Below are 20,171 nucleotides of genomic sequence, written 5' to 3'. Positions count from 1 at the left end.
CAAAGTAAACCGAACTTTTAGTTTAAACAATATCTATTCTAAAATTATAACAAAAGGTTTACTTTGCAAAACGTAGGCTGAATAATATTAGTCTTAAGATAATCACAATGATATCAACTTTTATTTGGGTTTCTGAATAATGCCTTTCAAGTTTTTTTCCAAAAATATGCCCCATAAGTTTTTTTAAACACATATAACACACATAGCCAACGATATTAATCTGTGTAATCTTACTTCACAATTCAACCACAATCCTTCACTCACATAAGTGTTCCCCACCAAATGTACCAAAAGTCATTTAAGATAGGAAAATTGTTTTTAACTATAACTCTTCACATTATTTGCTAACTTTGTGTAACCGCCGATTAAATACATTATGGTAACTACTGGTATGGGTCATCAGAACGTCTGAGTCTATAATTATACTCCTGGTTTCTTTCTGTTTTCTCAAGAAACCTTATGATTGAAAAAATAAAAGAACATATTCAGAAGATTCCATAAACAAGAAGCAATGGTCAAAGAGAAAGCTCAACAATCATCCCATGTTCACGAAGTAGCTAATTGATATCTTATGAATTTGCATGATTTTAGCTATTCATCCTTGTACATTTTGATCATATAGACTAGGATTTAGTCATATTTAGGTTGCATTTTGCATACATGAGTCTTTATTAGGGGCTGTAGTGTGCTATGGAGTTCTTGGAGGTGTTTAGAGACATTTTTGGTGCAAAATGGTGAAAGATGAACATGTATGGAAGTCTTAAAGAAATCTTCTGTTACTAATATTTTGGTAAAACATAGTAAATTGAGTTAGCTTTTTAATGGAAGTGGTTTCAAGTCATTTGAAGCTGTATTGGAGGAGTTATGATCGATTTACCAGAGGCATATCAACCCTGGTCGAACCTGGGTAGACCACCGCGGGTTCCTTTACCCGCGCGGGCGAAGAAGGCTGGACGACAGAAGCTGACGCGGGGTCGAGGCCGCGGGTTTCCTTACCCGTGCGGGCGAAGAAGGCTGGACGAAAGAAGCTCAGCGCGGGTAGACCAGCGCGGGTTGGACGACCCGCGCGGACGACCCAGGACGACCCAGCGCGGGTAGACCACCGCGGGTTGGGCGACCCGACCTCTACCCGGGGCGCTTTTTCTCTTGGTCGAATTTTAGTGTTTTTAAAGGGGTTTTTAGACTTTTTAATGGAAACCATTAGGTTTTCTAGGGATTGTATAAAATACCCTTGTTATCTCAAAGTTGGGACTTATCTTATTTTCTATCTAATCTTGATCATTATCTTTTGTGTTTCCTTGATTACTTTGATCATTAATCATGTTTAGTCTTAGATCAACTAATGATTTAGTGTCTACCATGATAATGAGTGAGTAGTCATCTTTGGATTCATGGGTTAGGATGATTAGGATGATTAAGTGATGATCTAAAATGTTTAGAGTAGATTAATATGGTTTCTTGCTTGATTGAGTGATCTTTATGCTAATCTAGAGTGGGCCATTTTAGATTAGAAATCTAGACATTTCATTGCTCGAGAGGTGTTCGATGAAATGTCTGAGCCAACTCAACATGCTCTTAACTTTCCATACCAAAGACATTTGATGTTAGGGGAGTTTTGATAGTTGAATGATTTGTTCTTAATGATTGCTTGATTGAAACAAACCAAAGACATTTGATGTTTGATCAATAAGAGTAAATGAGCATGTGTCTTGACAAAGAACTTGCTTAGGATTGTTATCTAGACTTAGGGAAATGTGTTGATTGAAACCTTGCCATTTTAGATTGAATCTTAGTCATTTGAAACCAAATTCATATACCCATGATTCCTCATTTATCCATTTGCTTGAAAGTTTGTTAGTTAATTGTGTTAGAGTCTTGTTAGTTTGATCTAATCACTTCACTACATTGAATGCACTTAGCTTAAGTATGAACCTGTATTCTCATTGAATTGAAACACTTAGAAATGGATTGACATCTAAAATACTACATCGATTTGAACCTTGGACCCTTGAAAAGTCCATATCAAATTTGGCGCCGTTGCCAAATACTAAGTTGATTTTGACATTGAGATTTGGTCCTTGCTTGAGACTAAGTCTTATTTTCTTGTATCTAGTTACTGATTCTCCCTCCTAGCTCTTTTGAATGTCAGGTACATGAACTTGAGGAGTTGAAGACATTAGAGCTTTTGAAAGGGAGATTGCAAGGACGAGAAGAGAAGAAGAAATGCAAGCTCATTTGGACAGAGTTGAGTTTGAGATGGAGGGGAATCAGTGCCAAGCTAGAGCTGTTGGCACCTATGATCAGCCCAATATCCATGGGAGTAGACTTGGTATCATGGCACCAGCTGTGGAGAACAACAACTTTGAGATCAAATCCAGCTTGATCAACATGATAGAGAACAACAAGTATCATGGTCTTGATTTGGAGGATCCACTTGATCACCTGGATCAATTTGACAAGTACTGTGGCTTGTCAAAAACAAATGGAGTCTCTGAAGATGCCTTCAAGCTGAGATTGTTTTCATTCTCTTTGGGAGACAAATCTCACACATGGGAGAAGAACCTTACAAGTGACACTATCACCACTTGGAATGAATGCAAGAAAGCCTTCATCAACAAGTTCTTCTCTACTTCAAGGACTGCCAAGTTTAGAAATGAGATCTCTGGGTTTCAACAGAAGAATCTTGAAGGTTTTAGTGAAGCATGGGAAAGTTTCAGAAGCTACTGGTCTCAATGCCCACATCATGGTTTCACCAAGGAGAGTCTGCTCAGTACCTTCTATAGAGGAGTTTTACCTCAGTTCAGAAGCCAGTTGGATACTGCTAGCAATGGGTTCTTCTTGGGGAGAACTGAAGAAGATGCTGAGAAACTTGTAGAGAACATGACTTAGAGTGATTCAGTTTACAATGATGAGCATGATAGAAGCAACAGAGACAGTGGAGGTGATGATCAGAACACAAGGAAAGAGTTGAAGGTTCTACAAGACAAGTTGGATAAGCTTCTCTCAGATAGAGCTACACAAGAGAAGGTGAACTCTGTTGGTAAGCAGAAACAAGAGGGGATTGCTGTGGTTAATGAAGTTGATGGTATAGAAGGTCAAAAAGAGTTGTGCTTTGTGAATGCTAATGGGACATGGTACAAGAAGGAGCCTAACTTTCAGTACCACAACAACTACCAGCAAAAGCCCTTCTACAACAACCAACAAGGTAGTTACCAGTCTGCACAAGGCCAAGCCGGATCTTCTACTTCTGCTCCACAAGAAAGTAGCACTGAGGCAATGTTGAAACAGATTTTGGAGTCCCAAACTAGAAGTGAGAAGCACATTGGATATGAGTTGAAGAACCTTCACACCAAAGTTGATGGAAGCTACAATGATCTCAACAACAAGTTCTCAAACCTTGCTTCTAACTTCAAAGCTTTGGAGAACCAGTTTGCCTCTATGACTTCAACCTCCAAGCGCCCAATGGGATCTCTACCAGGGAAATCAGAGCAACATCCTAAAGAGTATTGCAATGCTATCCTCTCTACTACTTCTGAGATGGAGTTGAGTGATCATAGGAAAGAAGTAAATGAGCTTGAAAGACTCATGTATGGAATAAAAGTTGTTGCCAAGGCTGAAGCACTGATTGTGGAGAAGGTTGGATAGAGGGTTGAAGCAAAGATTGTGACGAGAGCTGAGCACAAGGCTCAAAAACCAATTATTGAGAATGTTGTCAAGAAGTTGAAGGAGGTTAAGCTGGAAGAGACCCATGAGGTTGAGCAATCACCCTTGATAAGCTCCCATTTCCACAAAGGCTTCTCACAAAGGCTCAAAAGAAGGTGATCTCCAAGTTTAGAAAAGACATGGGTGATGTAGGAGTTAAGCTTCCACAGATAACAAATATGCATGATGCTCATGTCCAAATGATGCTCATCAAGGACATTCTGGCTCACAGAGAAGAAGTAGGAGAGCTCCTAGACATCTCTACTATGCAGCTTGATCCACCAGTCACACCAAAGTCCCTTCCCAAACTAGAAACCCAATGAAAGTTCACCTTATCTTGCTCCCTTGGTAAGTTCACACTTGATGATGCTCTTGTTGATTCTGGTGCAAGTGTGAATGTGATCTCAATGGAGATGGTGAAGAGTCTTGGGATTGACAACATGGAGCCAAACACATCCTTACTAATGTTTGGAAACTCCTCTTCTACAACCCCAATTGGTCTCATCAAGGACTTTCCTTTGAAGATTGGAGCTTGCACCATTCCTATTGACCTCACTGTTTTGACGATGGCAACTGGAAAGAGAGTCTCATTGATCCTTGTAACACCATTTCTCACAACAGTAGGAGTTTGCATTGACTTTGCCAACAAGAAGGTCACACTTCTAAATGTGAACAAAGCTGTCTCTTACCCAATCCAGTCTCCAATGATGAATGTTAAGTATTGTGGAACCATCATTACTTATGGAGAACCTTCCATTGAGAAGCTCAAGGATGAAGTGATTGTTAGTGAGAAAGAAGGTTTTGATGGAGAGTCCTCTAAAGAGATGTGTGATGAGCACTTGGATAGTGCTACAAAGGAGGGGTGAGTAGAGCCATAGAGACTACTCATGACAAGAAGAAGATGATGAATGAACCTCCCCCTACTTCTGTTGAAAAATCTTCACACATTCTTACTCTTCACCCAATAAAGTTCAAAGATGGAGTGATTGAGTACAAGATCAAGTGCAAGGGAAGGTCTAAGTCATTCTCAGGTGCAAGGGCAATCATAACTCCTCAGCTCCAAGATGATCCACTCAAGCTTCAAGAGCTCCTCTCTCAGGTCCTCACCATCACTCTTGAAGGTGGGAAGGATCATCCTTCTCCATTCTCCATTTAAGGTACCACTCCACCACTTTTCCATTGTATATACCAGTTTTTCTTTACATTTATCTCTCTTTTAGGTCTCTTTCAACTTACTAACACAGAGACCGTGTGAACTAAGTTTGGGGGAGGTACCAAGTATTTGATCATGTTTTCTTTGATGATTTTGAGTTTCATGCATTGCATTGTACATACATATTTTGTTACAGGCTGGAAGCTGGGTCGCCCAAATGGTTGTTGGAGGTTCAAATCGGATCAACCAAAGATATGACCGGTTGGTCGATATGGTCTGAAATCGATTGTAAAACCTGAAACAAATGAAAGATACGAATGTTATGAAGAATAAACTAAGATAAATAAACAAAGAAAAATGATAGGTATGGCGAAATCAAGCTGCTGGATGTGTATCACTCTCAGCTTGATCAAATGATGGATTGAAGTGGATTTGCGGAAGAATGTTTGATTGAATCTCTCAATCTGATGGATGATGGAAACTATGTGATTGACTCTCTAAATCTGTGTACTGAGCTTGTTTGATTTGCACAAACAAACTAGACTCACGAAATCAATAGAACAACAAAGAATCTCTCTTTGAATCCTAAAGACCGATATTTTATACAAAGAACAATCTTTGATAAAAACTGAATAAACTTTTTATTAACTTGGTGATTGAGGGTGTTCTTTACAATGGACGTCTAGGATCTTATATAAGGCACATAGACAAAGGTCCTAACGTTCTAAAACAAATAGAAGAGGAAACAAACCAAGCAAAGTAACAAAATCGAAAACTAGCCGTTGGAGCCTTTTATGGGATTTTGGCTCCAAGTGAGAAACTTGATTCTTCTTGAACCTGGAAGGTTTTAATGGATAAAAGTGATTCCTTGGGATCTTCTGGATGACTTGAAAGGTTCTGATATCGTCCAGAAAGGAATGAGAAAAGAGCTGATGGAGTTTGAATGCAAGATGCTCCAAATAAGGCAAGTTAGTGTTAGTGAAGATCCTCTTGATCCTATGGTTTCTGGTGCATGGAACGGACTTGTCTGACTCTTCTGGACCACTGGATGGACTTACTGAATGCATAGATAGATCTCCTGGTCGCCAATGTCTGGTTTGAAGCTGATTGAACCAGTTAGCTTCCAATTGAGACAAGTGTAGAACTGGTTTGGCCGGTTTTGGAGATTGGATCATAACTTCATAATTCCGTGGCCATTTCTCCTGATCTTGGGCTTTATAGAAATATGATAAACTCCTCTTGACTCCTATGATGGTATTTGCTTCAGGACGCTTATTCATTGGGCTTTAATCTTCTTCTAAAGTCGGGTACTCGCAGATGGACGGGCTGAGAGACCTCTGACTTGTAAAATTCATAACTTCTTGATCCGTGAATATTTTGGCCCGATTCCAATTGGCCTGGACTCCTTTTTGAGTGTAGAATCCATAAATTTTATCCTCGTGATTTAAAAATTCCTGGTGTGTAAGATATGGTATTTTTAGTGCACGTATGTTCTGGTTGGCGCCTTGGCTGGTGGAGTAGGGAATTGGGTCGACCTCCGGTTAAGCTACTGGTTTGATGGCCGCATCATACCCTCCCCCTTGAAAAAGTTTCGTCCTCGAAACTGGATAACCTGCACCAAGATAGAGCAAGTTAGCTTTCATACTCTTTTGAGATTCTAAGATCTTACCTTGATATTGTTTCGGTTTGGGGATGAATTTTTCATCAGGTGGCTCTTCTTTCAGCAAATAGGATAGGATCACGCCTCTGCTATGGAATTTGGAATTGCTTCTCTTCAGTGGATGGTCATTCATACCTCTAGTAGGCTCTGTTCTGACCATCTTTTTGGTTGATCCTCCTAGCAACAAAAGATTATCCGGTGGGATTTCTTTGAAGCTTTCTTCTTTGCATCCTGAAATATTTTCAACATTTTGGACAAAAAGCAAGTGCATTATATCTGTGTTTGGACACTGATAAAAATAATTTGAAATTTCCGGACTTACTTTGATAGCTTCCACAAGTTGAAGAATGATTTTCTTCTTTGGACAACTTGTTTTTGTTTGCTGCCATCTTTGCAGCTTTTGACCTTGGTTGTTATGAACTACTTCTTGTCTTATTCCTGGATCAAAACTTTTTGGCAAAGACAAGTGCATTATACCTGGATAATCAAGTGTCTTGGGCGTTTTAAGATCAGAGAAACTTACCTTAAGCTTTGGCATTTGAACAACACTTTGTTCAATTTTAGGCTTCCACTTGTGAGGTGGTTCATGGCTGAGCTTATGGTTTGGTTCTTTCCTTGGAACTTCAGTAAGCATATAGCTCTCATTTGTTCCCCCTATACTAAGAGAAAAAACGTCAGAAACTGTATCTAAAAGTGGTGTTAGATACTTACCTTGTTGTGATACTTTGACTACCGGTTTTGCTTCTTTAAGCAACATGGACGGGAGAGCCCAATTGCCATCTCTACAGGTAAGGGTTGCTTACCAATCCTAAAACTCCCATATTAAGGGGCAGTTCTATCCTTTTTTACCTTTTTTCATTTTTTTTTTTTTTGTCTTTTGTTTAAAACCCTAATCAAGAGCCTTCCAGTGGAGATGGTCTAATGCTTCTTATGATTTAGTAAGACCTCTCAACCCAAAAAATAGAAAAATAACAAAACTTACAAATGAATTTCCCATACATAGATATCTTCACGAATATCCAGACGTAATAGGATGCTCATACGATCATCAAAACCAAGACCGACATCCTCAAGAGGTTAAAAAAATAAATTATACGATAGGAATTTTTATACACACTGAAAATTCGGAAAACTTAACCCCACAACTGTACTAACACAAGCTTCACAACTTGCTCCTTAGCTCTCTCTGTGCAATTCAAGAAACGGGGACGAGGCAGGCCGATTAAACATCCAGGTACGGTGCATGCATTATAAATTTTTTTTTTTTAAAATAATGTCTGTACTAATCAACCTCTTCATATGTTCCAGATGTATGCTCTTCCTCTAGCTCTGTCGCTCACCTGGATCAACCTCCGTGGTTATCTGCAACATATAGCATATCTAACTCAACACCAAGCATCAGTCAAAGAGGAAAAATAGACACAGGTACACTGAGGTTATGTTGAACAATATATTTAATGGTTTGCGACAAACAAACTCTCTAAAGGACTACAACTTTGCAGCCTCTTCTAAGAAAGCAAGATTTATTAGGAAGGCAATTTGTGTACGTAAAAAGGAAATGCGGTTACGTAAATCAGCCGATAAAAAAGGTCAGCATCGTGTTGACTAATTGACTGTATACTAACGTACAACATATTGACTAAATAGTCATCTAATAATCTGACTCCTGCTATGTTACAATCCGGAAAAAAGAAAGTTGAGGCTAATGATAAATGGGAGATATTATCCTGTCCATCATGCCACGCTTTGGTATGGGCTGCCGAAGCTGTTGGTGGACACAGCAGTCGGGGGGAAAAACAGTTCACTATCTGTTGTCAACAGGGTCGAGTGAGGCTTCCACCCGTGCGTGAAGCACCCTCTCCCCTTAGAGAGCTTCTTGAAAGTAAAAAATTCCGTCCCCACATCAGAGTTGCTAACAGCCTCCTAGCTTTCATATCCATGGGTGCTCAGGTGGATCATAGTGTAACTGGAACACAAGGACCATTTACATTCCAAGTACATGGTCAAATTATTCACAGGATCGGGTCTCTCCTTCCTGAAGATGGTGCTCCCTCAGAGTACTTGCAGTTATATATTTTTGACACAGATAATGAGTTGGAGAATCGAAAGAGAGCGTTAACTCAAGGCTCTTCCTCCTTGGCCTTCGATGATAGTGTCATCATTCAGTTGATCGATATGATGGACAAACATAACCACCTAGCCAAGACCTTTCGACATGACCGTGATAGTGTTACGTACGAAGCTGAGCGTCCTCCTATCCTCTTTCAGTACAGGCGCAGAGGCAAGGGACTTGTGTAACGGTAAAGAGGACAGCTGGCTCTTGGACTATTAAGGAATAAAGAATAAAGTTATGGGGATCGTTGTCACGAGTATCGTGCTCAAAAGGTTGTGTCGAAAGTGTGTTGTCGTGACTCACAAGGGTTTTGTGGGCATTCACGGAGTCGTAGGAGTATAAATAAAGTGAGAAGGAGTCTGTAAGGATTATCGAGTGATTGATCAAAGTTGTAGTAGGAGTAGAGAGTCCTCTAAACGTCTCTGTGTAACTTGGATTTCCATTAATAAAACCTTATATTATCTCTGTTCTCTGAGTTCGTACAAAGGGAATAAGTAGAACTTATCATATAGGTTTAAAGCTATTGGGACTATCGAGTACAGTATCACTATGGTTTGTCAAAAGGCTCGAGGACGTCAATACGATCTTCCAAGTGCGAGCAAGATCGGTGGACTCATAGTTGGTGACTTATCTGCTACATCAGTAGGCAGAGATATTGTGGTGGAGCTCAAGTCATCAACGCTTCAAAGAATTAGTGATCTCCACCCTCTGATGATGAGCCTACAGTATCCATTGTTGTTCCCATATGGAGAACCCGGCTATAGCGAGAGACTGCCATATGAAGGCCCTGAGGCTTCTAGGGTGAGAAGAGAATACATGACTATGCGTGAGTTCTATGCTTGTCAAATCCAGACTCGGCCTACTGAGGGGATGACAATCATAAAGGGCCGAAGATTGCTGCACCAGTATATTGTAGATGCATATATAGCAACTGAACAAGAGAGATTACGGTTTATTAGTTTAAACTAAAAGAAACTCCATGCAGATCTCTATAGTAATATATGTGATGCTGTGGAGATGGGAGATGCGGATGAAACACAGCTTGGCAATAAGATCATTCTACCTTCTTCATTCACTGCATTTCGTTACCCTCAAGCACAGAAGACAGAGTTTGAGCGGCAGATTGGGTTGATGATGGCAGCAGGGATCATACGAGAGAGCAACAGTCCTTTCTCTAGCCCCGTCCTGCTCGTGAAGAAGAAAGATGGGAGTTGGAGGTTCTGCATTGACTACAGAGCTCTCAACCGAGTCACGGTGGTGGACAAGTATCCAATACCGATGATCGATCAGCTACTCGACGAGCTACACGGAGCAACGGTCTTCTCGAAGCTCGACATACGTTCCGGCTATCACCAAATCTTGGTGAAAGCTGAAGACATACCCAAGACCGCGTTCCGCACGCATGATGGCCACTATGAATTTCTAGTGATGCCATTTGGGTTGTCTAACGCGCCGGCGACGTTCCAGTCACTCATGAATGATGTGTTTCGTCCTCACTTGCGCCGCTTTGTACTCATCTTCTTTGACGACATCTTAGTGTACAGCAAGACGAAAGAGGAAAACAAGGAGCATTTGGAGGAGGTGTTGCGGTTGTTGGCGGAGCACCAGCTGTATGCGAACATAAAAAAAATGTGAGTTTGGGAGTGAGAAAGTAGAATACTTGGGGCATATCATCTCAGCCAGCGGCGTGGCAGCTGATCCGGAGAAAGTAAGAGAGATGGTGGAATGGCCTGTGCCTGGGAACGTAAAGGGGTTGAGGGGGTTCCTCGGTCTCACAGGTTACTACCGGAAGTTCGTGCTAGGGTATGGAAGCATAGCCAGACCTCTGACGTCGTTGCTACAAAAAGATCAGTTTAAGTGGAATGAGGAAGCAGCAGGAGCATTTGCGAGGCTGAAAGAAGCTATGACGACAGTACCGGTGCTAGAAATGCCTGACTTCGAGGCTCTCTTTGTCGTGGAGTCAGACGCTTCTGGAGTAGGACTGGGAGCAGTACTGATGCAGCACCAGCGACCGATAGCTTACTTCAGTCAAGCACTCACCGCTAGGCAGAAACTAAAGTCAGTCTACGAGAGAGAGCTGATGGCGATCGTATTTGCAGTGCAAAAATGGAGGCATTACTTGCTAGGCAGACGGTTCTTGGTTCGAACTGATCAGAAAAGTCTCAAGTTCCTGCTTGAGCAAAGGGAGATAAACATGGAATATCAGAGATGGCTAACAAAGCTACTGGGTTTTGAGTTCGATATTGCCTACAAACCGGGTCTGGAGAATAAGGCTGCTGATGCTTTGTCAAGAAAGGCGGAGATCACAGAATTGTTTGCAGTGACAGTGTCAACGGCATTGCAGTTAGAAGAAATTGGAGGAGAGGTTGACAAAGATGAGGAGTTGCAGAAGTTAATCGCTGAGTTGCGCGAGGATCCTAACAAACACCCGGAATACTCGTGGGTTCAGGGGAGATTACTAAGGCAAGGAAAGCTAGTACTACCGAGAGGATCTCCACTGCTGAGGGTGATTTTGCAGGAGCATCACGACAGTAAAATGGCGGGTCATGGAGGGATGCTAAAAACGCAGAAACGCATTGGAGAGTTGTTCTATTGGAAAGGCATGATGACTGATATAAGGAGATGTGTGGCTGCGTGTCAAACGTGCCAGATACAGAAGTACTCCACGCTTGCTCCCGGGGGCTTGTTGCAACCCTTGCCGGTTCCCGGTCAGGTGTGGGAGGACATCTCTATGGATTTTGTGGAGGGACTGCCTAAATCAGAGGGGTATAACACGGTGCTAGTGGTAGTGGATCGGCTCACCAAGTATGCACACTTCATCAAGATCAAGCACCCATTCACCGCACCAGAAATTGCTCAGTTGTTTGTACAGGGGGTGATCAAGCTACATGGGTTTCCGCGGACGATAGTGTCAGATAGAGACAAGGTCTTTACCAGTCTCTTCTGGAAGGAGCTCTTTAAGCTGTCGGGCTCTAAGTTGTGCTTCAGTACGGCCTATCATCCTCAGACGGACGGGCAGACTGAAGTCACTAACCGCAGCATGGAGACATACCTGAGGTGTTATGCAGGAGATAAGCCGAAGACATGGGCCAAGTTTCTGGATTGGGCGGAGTTGAGTTACAACACCTCCTATCATTCAACGCTACAGATGTCTCCGTTTAAAGCTCTCTATGGAAGGGAACCTCCTACGCTACTCAGGTATGAGAACGGGTCAACTGCAAATGCAGAGTTGGAGCTTCAGTTGAAAGAAAGAGATCAGATGTTAGATGTCATAAAGGAGCAGCTGCAACGCTCCCAGCAACTGATGAAACAGAGGGCTGACACTCGGAGAAGAGAGGTAGACTTTGAGGTTGGGGACAAGGTACTGGTAAAGCTCCGCCCCTACAGGCAGCGCTCCATGGCCAAACGCATCAACGAGAAGCTGTCTGCTCGGTTATATGGACCATTTGAGGTATTGGCTAAGGTGGGACGAGTAGCATACAAATTGAAGTTACAAGAGGACGCTAAGATACACCCTACGTTCCATGTCTCTCAGCTCAAGAAGGTTGTGGGTGAGGCAGAGGAGACAGTAGCCATTCCCCCGCAGATGACATCAGAAGGAGTGCTGGAAACTGAGCCAGCAGCTGTGGTTCAGGAGAGGAAGAATGGGAAAACTGGGAAGGAGGAAGTGTTGATTAAATGGAAGGGATTGCCATCACATGATTGCACTTGGGAGGAAGTCAGTGTGATGAGGGAGCAGTTTCCGAGTTTTGACCTTGAGGACAAGGTCAATTTCGAAGAGCGGGGTATTGTTACGTACGAAGCTGAGCGTCCTCCTATCCTCTTTCAGTACAGGCGCAGAGGCAAGGGACTTGTGTAACGGTAAAGAGGACAGCTGGCTCTTGGACTATTAAGGAATAAAGAATAAAGTTATGGGGATCGTTGTCACGAGTATCGTGCTCACAAGGTTGTGTCGAAAGTGTGTTATCGTGACTCACAAGGGTTTGTGGGCATTCACGGAGTCGTAGGAGTATAAATAAAGTGAGAAGGAGTCTGTAAGGATTATCGAGTGATTGATCAAAGTTGTAGTAGGAGTAGAGAGTCCTCTAAACGTCTCTGTGTAACTTGGATTTCCATTAATAAAACCTTATATTATCTCTGTTCTCTGAGTTCGTACAAAGGGAATAAGTAGAACTTATCATATAGGTTTAAAGCTATTGGGACTATCGAGTACAGTATCACTATGGTTTGTCAAAAGGCTCGAGGACGTCAATACGATCTTCCAAGTGCGAGCAAGATCGGTGGACTCATAGTTGGTGACTTATCTGCTACATCAGTAGGCAGAGATATTGTGGTGGAGCTCAAGTCATCAACGCTTCAAAGAATTAGTGATCTCCACCCTCTGATGATGAGCCTACAGTATCCATTGTTGTTCCCATATGGAGAACCCGGCTATAGCGAGAGACTGCCATATGAAGGCCCTGAGGCTTCTAGGGTGAGAAGAGAATACATGACTATGCGTGAGTTCTATGCTTGTCAAATCCAGACTCGGCCTACTGAGGGGATGACAATCATAAAGGGCCGAAGATTGCTGCACCAGTATATTGTAGATGCATATATAGCAACTGAACAAGAGAGATTACGGTTTATTAGTTTAAACTAAAAGAAACTCCATGCAGATCTCTATAGTAATATATGTGATGCTGTGGAGATGGGAGATGCGGATGAAACACAGCTTGGCAATAAGATCATTCTACCTTCTTCATTCACTGCTGGCCCTAGGTATATGGCTGAAAAGTATCAAGACGCAATGGCTATATGCCGGTGTTATGGCAATCCTCATCTGTTCATCACCGTAACAGCAAACCCAAATTGGGTAGAGCTCAACCAACATCTTGACGCATACGGTGGTGAATCAGCTAATAGTAGACCGGATCTTGTATGCAGGCTTTTCAAACTCAAACTTGACGAGATGGTTTCTGATTTCAAGAAAGGAGTTTTCTTCCCTAAAACGACTGCTGGTAAAAGAATTTCTCAGGTTTACGTAAACAGAGTGCCATATCTAAATAAGATATTCAGATGATTAAATTGACTAATTTTTTTTGTAAAAAAAATACTGCAGTTGTCTACACCATTGAGTTTCAAAAACGAGGATTGCCTCATGCCCACATTCTATTATGGTTGGAAGGTATAAAGAAAGAAGCAACTGCCTCAGTGATTGATGAGTATATATCAGCCGAGCTACCAGACAGAGATGTCGACCCTGAGGGTTTTGCGTTGGTGGAGAGCCATATGATTCATGGCCCATGTTGAAAAATACGGCCAAAATCACCTTGCATGGATAAAGGGGAGTGCACCAAGGATTACCCTAAGAAGTTATCAGAGCATACACATATCGATAAAACTGGATATTTCAGATATAGAAGGAGATCAGACCCCAACAATTTATTCTTAAAAGGCAACATTGAGCTTGGAAATCAAGACGTCGTCCCTCACAACGTCAGTTTACTCAGAAAATATCAGGCCCATATCAATGTTGAGTGGTGCTGCAGAACAAGCGCGATCAAATATCTTTTTAAATACATTACGAAGGGTGTTGATCGAGCTACTGTCCTTATAGAGGAAGCAAAAAAAGGCGCATCTAAGTTTGATGAGATAGAGAAGTTTCTGCAATGTCGATACATCTCAGCGTGTGAAGCTTCATGGAGGTTATTTGCATTCCACATTCATCACAATCAGCCTAGTGTCGTTAAGCTCCCTGTACATCTACCAGGCCAGCACTATACTGCCTTTGAGCAATCTGCTAACTTAGAAGAAGTTATCTCAAGGGAAGACATCGAGAAAACTATGTTAACTGCATGGTTTGTTGCGTGTGAGACATACGAAGAAGCACGGGAGCTGACATACGTTGAGTTACCTACTAGGTTCGTGTTTCACACATCAGGCAAATTATGGACCCCAAGAAAGTTAGGCGGAGCAATAGGCAGAGTGGTTTACATCAGTCCAGCTGCTGGGGATGTGTACTTCTTACTGATTTTGGTCAATGTTGTTAGAGGCCCTAGGTGTTATGAGGATGTAAAAACTGTTGGTGGTGTGGTTTATAAGAAGTATAAAGAAGCATGCTACGCACGTGGGTTGCTAGATGATGACCGAGAGTGGCATGATGCTATTGAAGAACCATCATATTGGGCTACAGGTCGCCAGCTGAGACGGCTGTTTGTCATTATCCTACTATTTTATCAGTTGTTAATCCTTTAAATCTTTGGGATCATACATGGAAGTTTCTGTCTGAAGACATCCTCTACATGAAAAGAAAGGAATTCAGATTCCCGGGACTTGAACTCAATGATGAGCAGCTGAAACAATATACATTGATCGAACTTGAGCAACTCCTTAAGGAAAACGACCAGTCTCTGGCTGACTACCCTGACATCCCATTGCCAAATAATGCTATTCTAACTGAGATATCGAATACTGTCTTGAGACAGGAGTTGAGTTATGATATACAGCAAGAGACTGAGAGTCATCAGAGAACAGTATATGATGCGGTGCTGGAATCTGTTGAAAGTCAGTCTGGGCAGTTGTTTTTTGTATACGGTCCAGGAGGAACAGGTAAAACGTATCTATACAGAACCCTCATCGCGAAGCTTAGATCAACCAGTAAAGTAGTCATTCCAGTTGCATCATCCGGATTTGGTGCACTATTGCTCCATGGAGGTAGAACAGCGCATTCTCGCTTCAAGCTGCCCCTAACAATGAGTGATGTGTCGATGTGTACCATCCACAGAAGTTCTATGTTGGCTACATTGATAGCAAAGACAGATTTAATCATCTGGTACGAAGCTCCAATGGCACACCGTCAAGCATTTGAGACACTGGACCGTTCTCTCCGGGATTTGTTGTCACCTGCAAATCAAGACGCTTTTAACAGACCTTTTGGTGGCAAGACTGTTCTCTTAGGAGGTGATTTCAGGCAAATATTGCCAGTGGTGCCTCAAGGAGGACGACCAGATACAGTCCTTGCATCAATTAGCAAATCATACCTATGGAAAAATGCTAAAGTTTACACACTTTCCATAAACATGCAGCTAAAGGAGGAAGACAGAGACTTCGCTAAGTGGATTCTGGAAGTAGGTGATGGTGTAGCTCAAACTGTTCCCTCTCATACAAGTAAAACAGAGGAAGGTGATCCCATTGTTGTGAGCAAACGATTCATGATACCTTCATCAGAGAAACCACATGAAGCACTGGCAAAAGCGGCATATCCAGACTTCATTCATAATTACCGGAACAAGAAGTACTTAACAAAGAGAGCAGTCCTCACACCTACAAATAGTACTGTCCATGAGCTAAACGCATATATGCTGTCTCAAGTTCCCTCTCAAGCTAGAGAGTATTTGAGTTCCGATTCCGTTGAGCTGGAAGCTACACCAGACGATGACTGGACAACCCCTACCCTCAAGAGTATCTTAATTCTCTTGAGTTTCCTGGACTGCCAAACCACAGGCTATGCTTGAAAGTAGGGTCTCCAGTAATGATGCTGCGTAATCTAAACCAAGCTTACGGATTATGTAATGGGACAAGAATGATAGTGAGTCGAATAGGTGACATGATAGTAGAAGTTGAGATCATGACTGGAACAAAGGTAGGCGAACATGTATTGATCCCGCGGATACAGCTTACCCCTCTCGATACATTGCATCCTTTCACATTCAATCGACGTCAATATCCACTGCGGCTCTGTTATGCGATGACAATCAACAAAAGTCAAGGACAAAGTCTCAAACAAGCTGCTTTATATCTCCCTAGGAAGGTCTTCACTCACGGGCAATTGTACGTTGCGTTATCTCGAGTGACATCACCGGAGGGTCTTAAGATACTAGACGATAGCTCTGACTCAGATGGTGCTGATTGAGTAACCAATATAGTGTACAAGGATATCTTCCAGGGCCTCCATGACACAAAGGTTAGCATTTTACTGGTTTTGGTTTGTATGCTATTTCTGAAACGTAATGTTCTCAATTACTGACATCATCACTATCATCCCAGGGAAAGAAGCCAATGTGGTCTTGAACAATTATGGAGTTCGACCAAGATAACGTTATTATCTTTTCTGAGCATCATCTTTGCACACGCTCGACTTTCTCTGCAGCTGGTGAACCGTGGCTAGAATCTCCCATAGATTTACATCTTTTTCCTCCATTTACCAGTTTTAGTTGACGTTACTTAAATTCGGTTTCCTTTTACTTTTCTCCTACTGCTTATTATGTATTCTAATGATTTCAGCTTCTGTTTTAAATAGTGCACATTTTTATTAACATCCATACGGTGTTGAATATCATGGATTATTATTACTTACCGAAGTGTTCAGCTTCTGTTTTAAAATTGCAAATATGTTAAATGGTTCTAGCGAATTGTAACTATTACAATAAAAACTCCGTAACACCACAACACCACAGCGCCTAACGTTACAATAGGAGGCTCAAACTCTAACCTATAACTTACATCTGAACTACATAAAAAGGCGACAACACAACAGAGAACCTACATATCCTCTACTCAAATCGCAATGAACGCAGAACCAAATTACGCTCTTGCCTTTGACTCTTAAACAGAACCAGCAACATCGCCTCCACAAAGAGATCTCACGATTAACATAAAGAGGGAGACTACGAATCAAACAGACATATCCATTAAGATCAGATGTTTGACCAGTCCTCTCGGCTATCTAAACGATACAACGACCGACATCATGCAACACATGCTCACCTACCATGACATAAACATCAACTCCGCCGCGAGCATCGTAGAAGCTACTAACAACCACGTAAACGGCATTGTTTCACGACTAACAGATTATCAAGGTACAAACATTCATATAGTAATGAATATAACAGATTACAACCCCCGATACATCCATAGAATTGATGTCGACTTAGCTACTATCAACCAGGAAGCTGCAATCAGAGCTCCAACAAACGATGAAGAAGATGAACTTTGCACCCTCTGCTTCGAGAAATTGGGAGAGAGGTTTTTGTCAACCCACTGGAATGCAACCATGTATTCCATCACCAATGCATAGTCGGGTGGATACGGATGAACTTAAGCTGCCCAATGTGTCGACTTGCAATAATATAATCCTCATCTCCCTAAATTACGGATACAAGGAAAATCAAACCACCATTGCTCTATACCTCTGTTTTCAAGATGCTCCTCAGACTTTTATTTAAAAAATAATACCTTTGTTTAACTCTTTCCTTATCAATAAATATATTACAAAAATAACATAGTAAATATAAAAGCCATATTGGATCTAATTTTGTACCTAATATAAATAAATTCAATCCATTCAGTATAAGGAATAGTATTTTCGTTCAATTCCTTTTCTTTTCTTTCCTTTTTTTTCCTTTTTTTTTACCACATTCTTTTCTTCCCTTTTATTTTAAAGGAAAAACAAATATATTCAACACCAAAATTGCTAAGTAATAATCATCTATGATATCACAATCACTTAAAATTAATATGAGGCTTTTATGTTTTAATTTATAAATTCATTGATGTGATATTGACTTTTCCTACTAATTTTGAAAAATAATCTCTAGATGTTTATAAATAACTCTGCAAATCTTTATTCCTCACAACGTAATACTCACATATTAAATGGTCTTCCAACTCTTTGAGATCAAATATGTGACATTATTGATATACCCCCAGACACTTCTACGCTTCATCATACTATCAAACATATATAATTTGGATGTTACCAAAAACTCTTTAACCAAAGCCACATCATAGCCACGACAACAGGACAGTCAAAGATCAATGATCAAATAAGCCAAAACACATACTATTAGGTGCTTGATGATCATACTATCGAACATATATAATTTGGATGTTACCAAAAACTCTTTAACCAAAGCCACATCATAGCCACGACAACAGGACAGTCAAAGATCAATGATCAAATAAGCCAAAACACATACTATTAGGTGCTTGATGATCATACTATCGAACATATATAATTTGGATGTTACCAAAAACTCTTTAACCAAAGCCACTTCATAGCCACGAAAACAGGACAGTCAAAGATCAATGATCAAATAAGCCAAAACACATACTATTAGGTGCTTGATGATCATACTATCGAACATATATAATTTGGATGTTACCAAAAACTCTTTAACCAAAGCCACTTCATAGCCACGAAAACAGGACAGTCAAAGATCAATGATCAAATAAGCCAAAAACATACTATTAGGTGCTTGATGAATTCAAATATTAAAAAAAACAGTTCAGTTAGAGAATAAATTACAGACCAACTAAGTCATCTTCAACATATCGTAAAAAACAACAAAACAATTATCACAAAAAAAAAAAAATTCACACCCGACCGAACGAAACTACAACAAACTAATTGATTAGTCTTTATTCAGCAATTCAAAATATGTTATTCAAACACATTAAATTTAAGTCACCTGATAGCTCATTATAACTGTTATCTTAAAACTGAACAAATAACTCCAATCTAGCAATAAATAAACAAAACTGTTTCAAACAAAAAAAAATTATGTACACATTATATAAACCTCCGAACATCGCACACATACAAATAAAACCTGTTCTTCCACTTTACTAAAAAACACCCGCACAAGATGGCGTCAGAAATTTCAGAAAACAATTATAACTCGGACAGTATTGGTAGCTGTGAAGAAAAATCCTCACTCACAAAACCCACCGTCTATTTCCAAACCCATGATCTCCGATTTTTTGTAAAACAACCACTGACTATGCTATATAGTTACAGAAATTTAAAGAATGAATGTTTGTCCACTGGTAATCCACAGGCGCACTACATCGAAGGAATACTTCAATACTTTCAGCGCCGCAAAACTATCAAAGGACTCAACCATTTTCGTCAATCTGCGTATGGAAACTATGACAAAGGTATGTATATTTATGATATATTATTGTTATGCAGAGCCAATTTTAATGAGGGAAACAACAATCTCGATAAGTTATCCTGGATAAATAATCATATTAGATCTGCGCAATGATGGAACATGATTAAGATCTCGCTTAGTAGAATAAGAATAATTATGAAGACAAAGTATTTAACAAGTACTTCCACAATGAAGCCTCAAAGAAATTGCAGCAGTCATGCCATGGACAACGCTTGCTGAAAGTGCTATTACTATAAGAGAATGAACGAATTCGTTGACTATATTCAAACACAAATTCAATAAACAAACATATGGAATTACGTGTTTCTTTACTGAGATAAACTTTGCTTCATGTTTAAAATTAAACTATATTTACTATGGTTCAACTATCATCTAAATATTATATCCTTATTTCATTAATATCTTTAATAAATCACTTCCGGTATTCTTCTTTCCCCTAATAAACAATGAAACAAAATAATATAGTACTAATAATATAATAATATTAGAAATATATATCTTAAAAGTAAATTAACCCCCCCCCTAGGGCGGGCCTATTCTAGTTTACCTATATAATGATCCAAAAATCTTGCACATATGTAAATTATATTTACATGCCAGATA

General features: G+C 40.6%; 3 protein-coding genes across 3 annotated transcripts; all 3 read left to right on the top strand.

The window, feature by feature from the left end:
- Positions 1-2,223: 2,223 nt before the first annotated feature.
- Positions 2,224-4,025, top strand: LOC106320028. The gene is made up of 4 exons (XM_013758403.1): positions 2,224-2,831; positions 2,922-3,310; positions 3,416-3,636; positions 3,777-4,025. The coding sequence occupies exons 1-4, from the start codon at positions 2,224-2,226 to the stop codon at positions 4,023-4,025; spliced, it is 1,467 nt and encodes a 488-aa protein (XP_013613857.1).
- A 9,919-nt stretch (positions 4,026-13,944) lies between these two features.
- On the top strand, positions 13,945-16,124 carry LOC106320027. Its single transcript, XM_013758401.1, has 2 exons — positions 13,945-14,803; positions 14,851-16,124. Exons 1-2 carry the CDS (start codon positions 13,945-13,947, stop codon positions 16,122-16,124), a joined length of 2,133 nt encoding a protein of 710 aa, XP_013613855.1.
- A 68-nt stretch (positions 16,125-16,192) lies between these two features.
- LOC106320026 (ATP-dependent DNA helicase PIF1-like) lies at positions 16,193-16,522 on the top strand. Its single transcript, XM_013758400.1, has one exon. It carries the CDS (start codon positions 16,193-16,195, stop codon positions 16,520-16,522), a length of 330 nt encoding a protein of 109 aa, XP_013613854.1.
- The last annotated feature ends 3,649 nt before the right edge of the window (positions 16,523-20,171 follow it).

The sequence above is a fragment of the Brassica oleracea genome, unplaced genomic scaffold (assembly GCF_000695525.1).
Source record: "Brassica oleracea var. oleracea cultivar TO1000 unplaced genomic scaffold, BOL UnpScaffold00766, whole genome shotgun sequence".
NCBI lineage: Eukaryota > Viridiplantae > Streptophyta > Magnoliopsida > Brassicales > Brassicaceae > Brassica > Brassica oleracea.
The sequence above is the reverse complement of the archived record's forward strand: the minus strand, read 5'-3'. Positions and strand labels throughout refer to the sequence as shown.

Coding starts and splice junctions, on each gene's coding strand:
- LOC106320028 (XM_013758403.1), top strand. CDS start 2,224: ATGCAAGCTCATTTGGACAGAGTTGAGTTTGAGATGGAGGGGAATCAG. Junction 2,832..2,921: donor TTGGATACTGCTAGCAATGG/GTTCTTCTTGGG, acceptor TGAGCATGATAG/AAGCAACAGAGACAGTGGAG. Junction 3,311..3,415: donor TTTGGAGTCCCAAACTAGAA/GTGAGAAGCACA, acceptor CTAACTTCAAAG/CTTTGGAGAACCAGTTTGCC.
- LOC106320027 (XM_013758401.1), top strand. CDS start 13,945: ATGGATAAAGGGGAGTGCACCAAGGATTACCCTAAGAAGTTATCAGAG. Junction 14,804..14,850: donor ACCATCATATTGGGCTACAG/GTCGCCAGCTGA, acceptor CTATTTTATCAG/TTGTTAATCCTTTAAATCTT.
- LOC106320026 (XM_013758400.1), top strand. CDS start 16,193: ATGATAGTGAGTCGAATAGGTGACATGATAGTAGAAGTTGAGATCATG.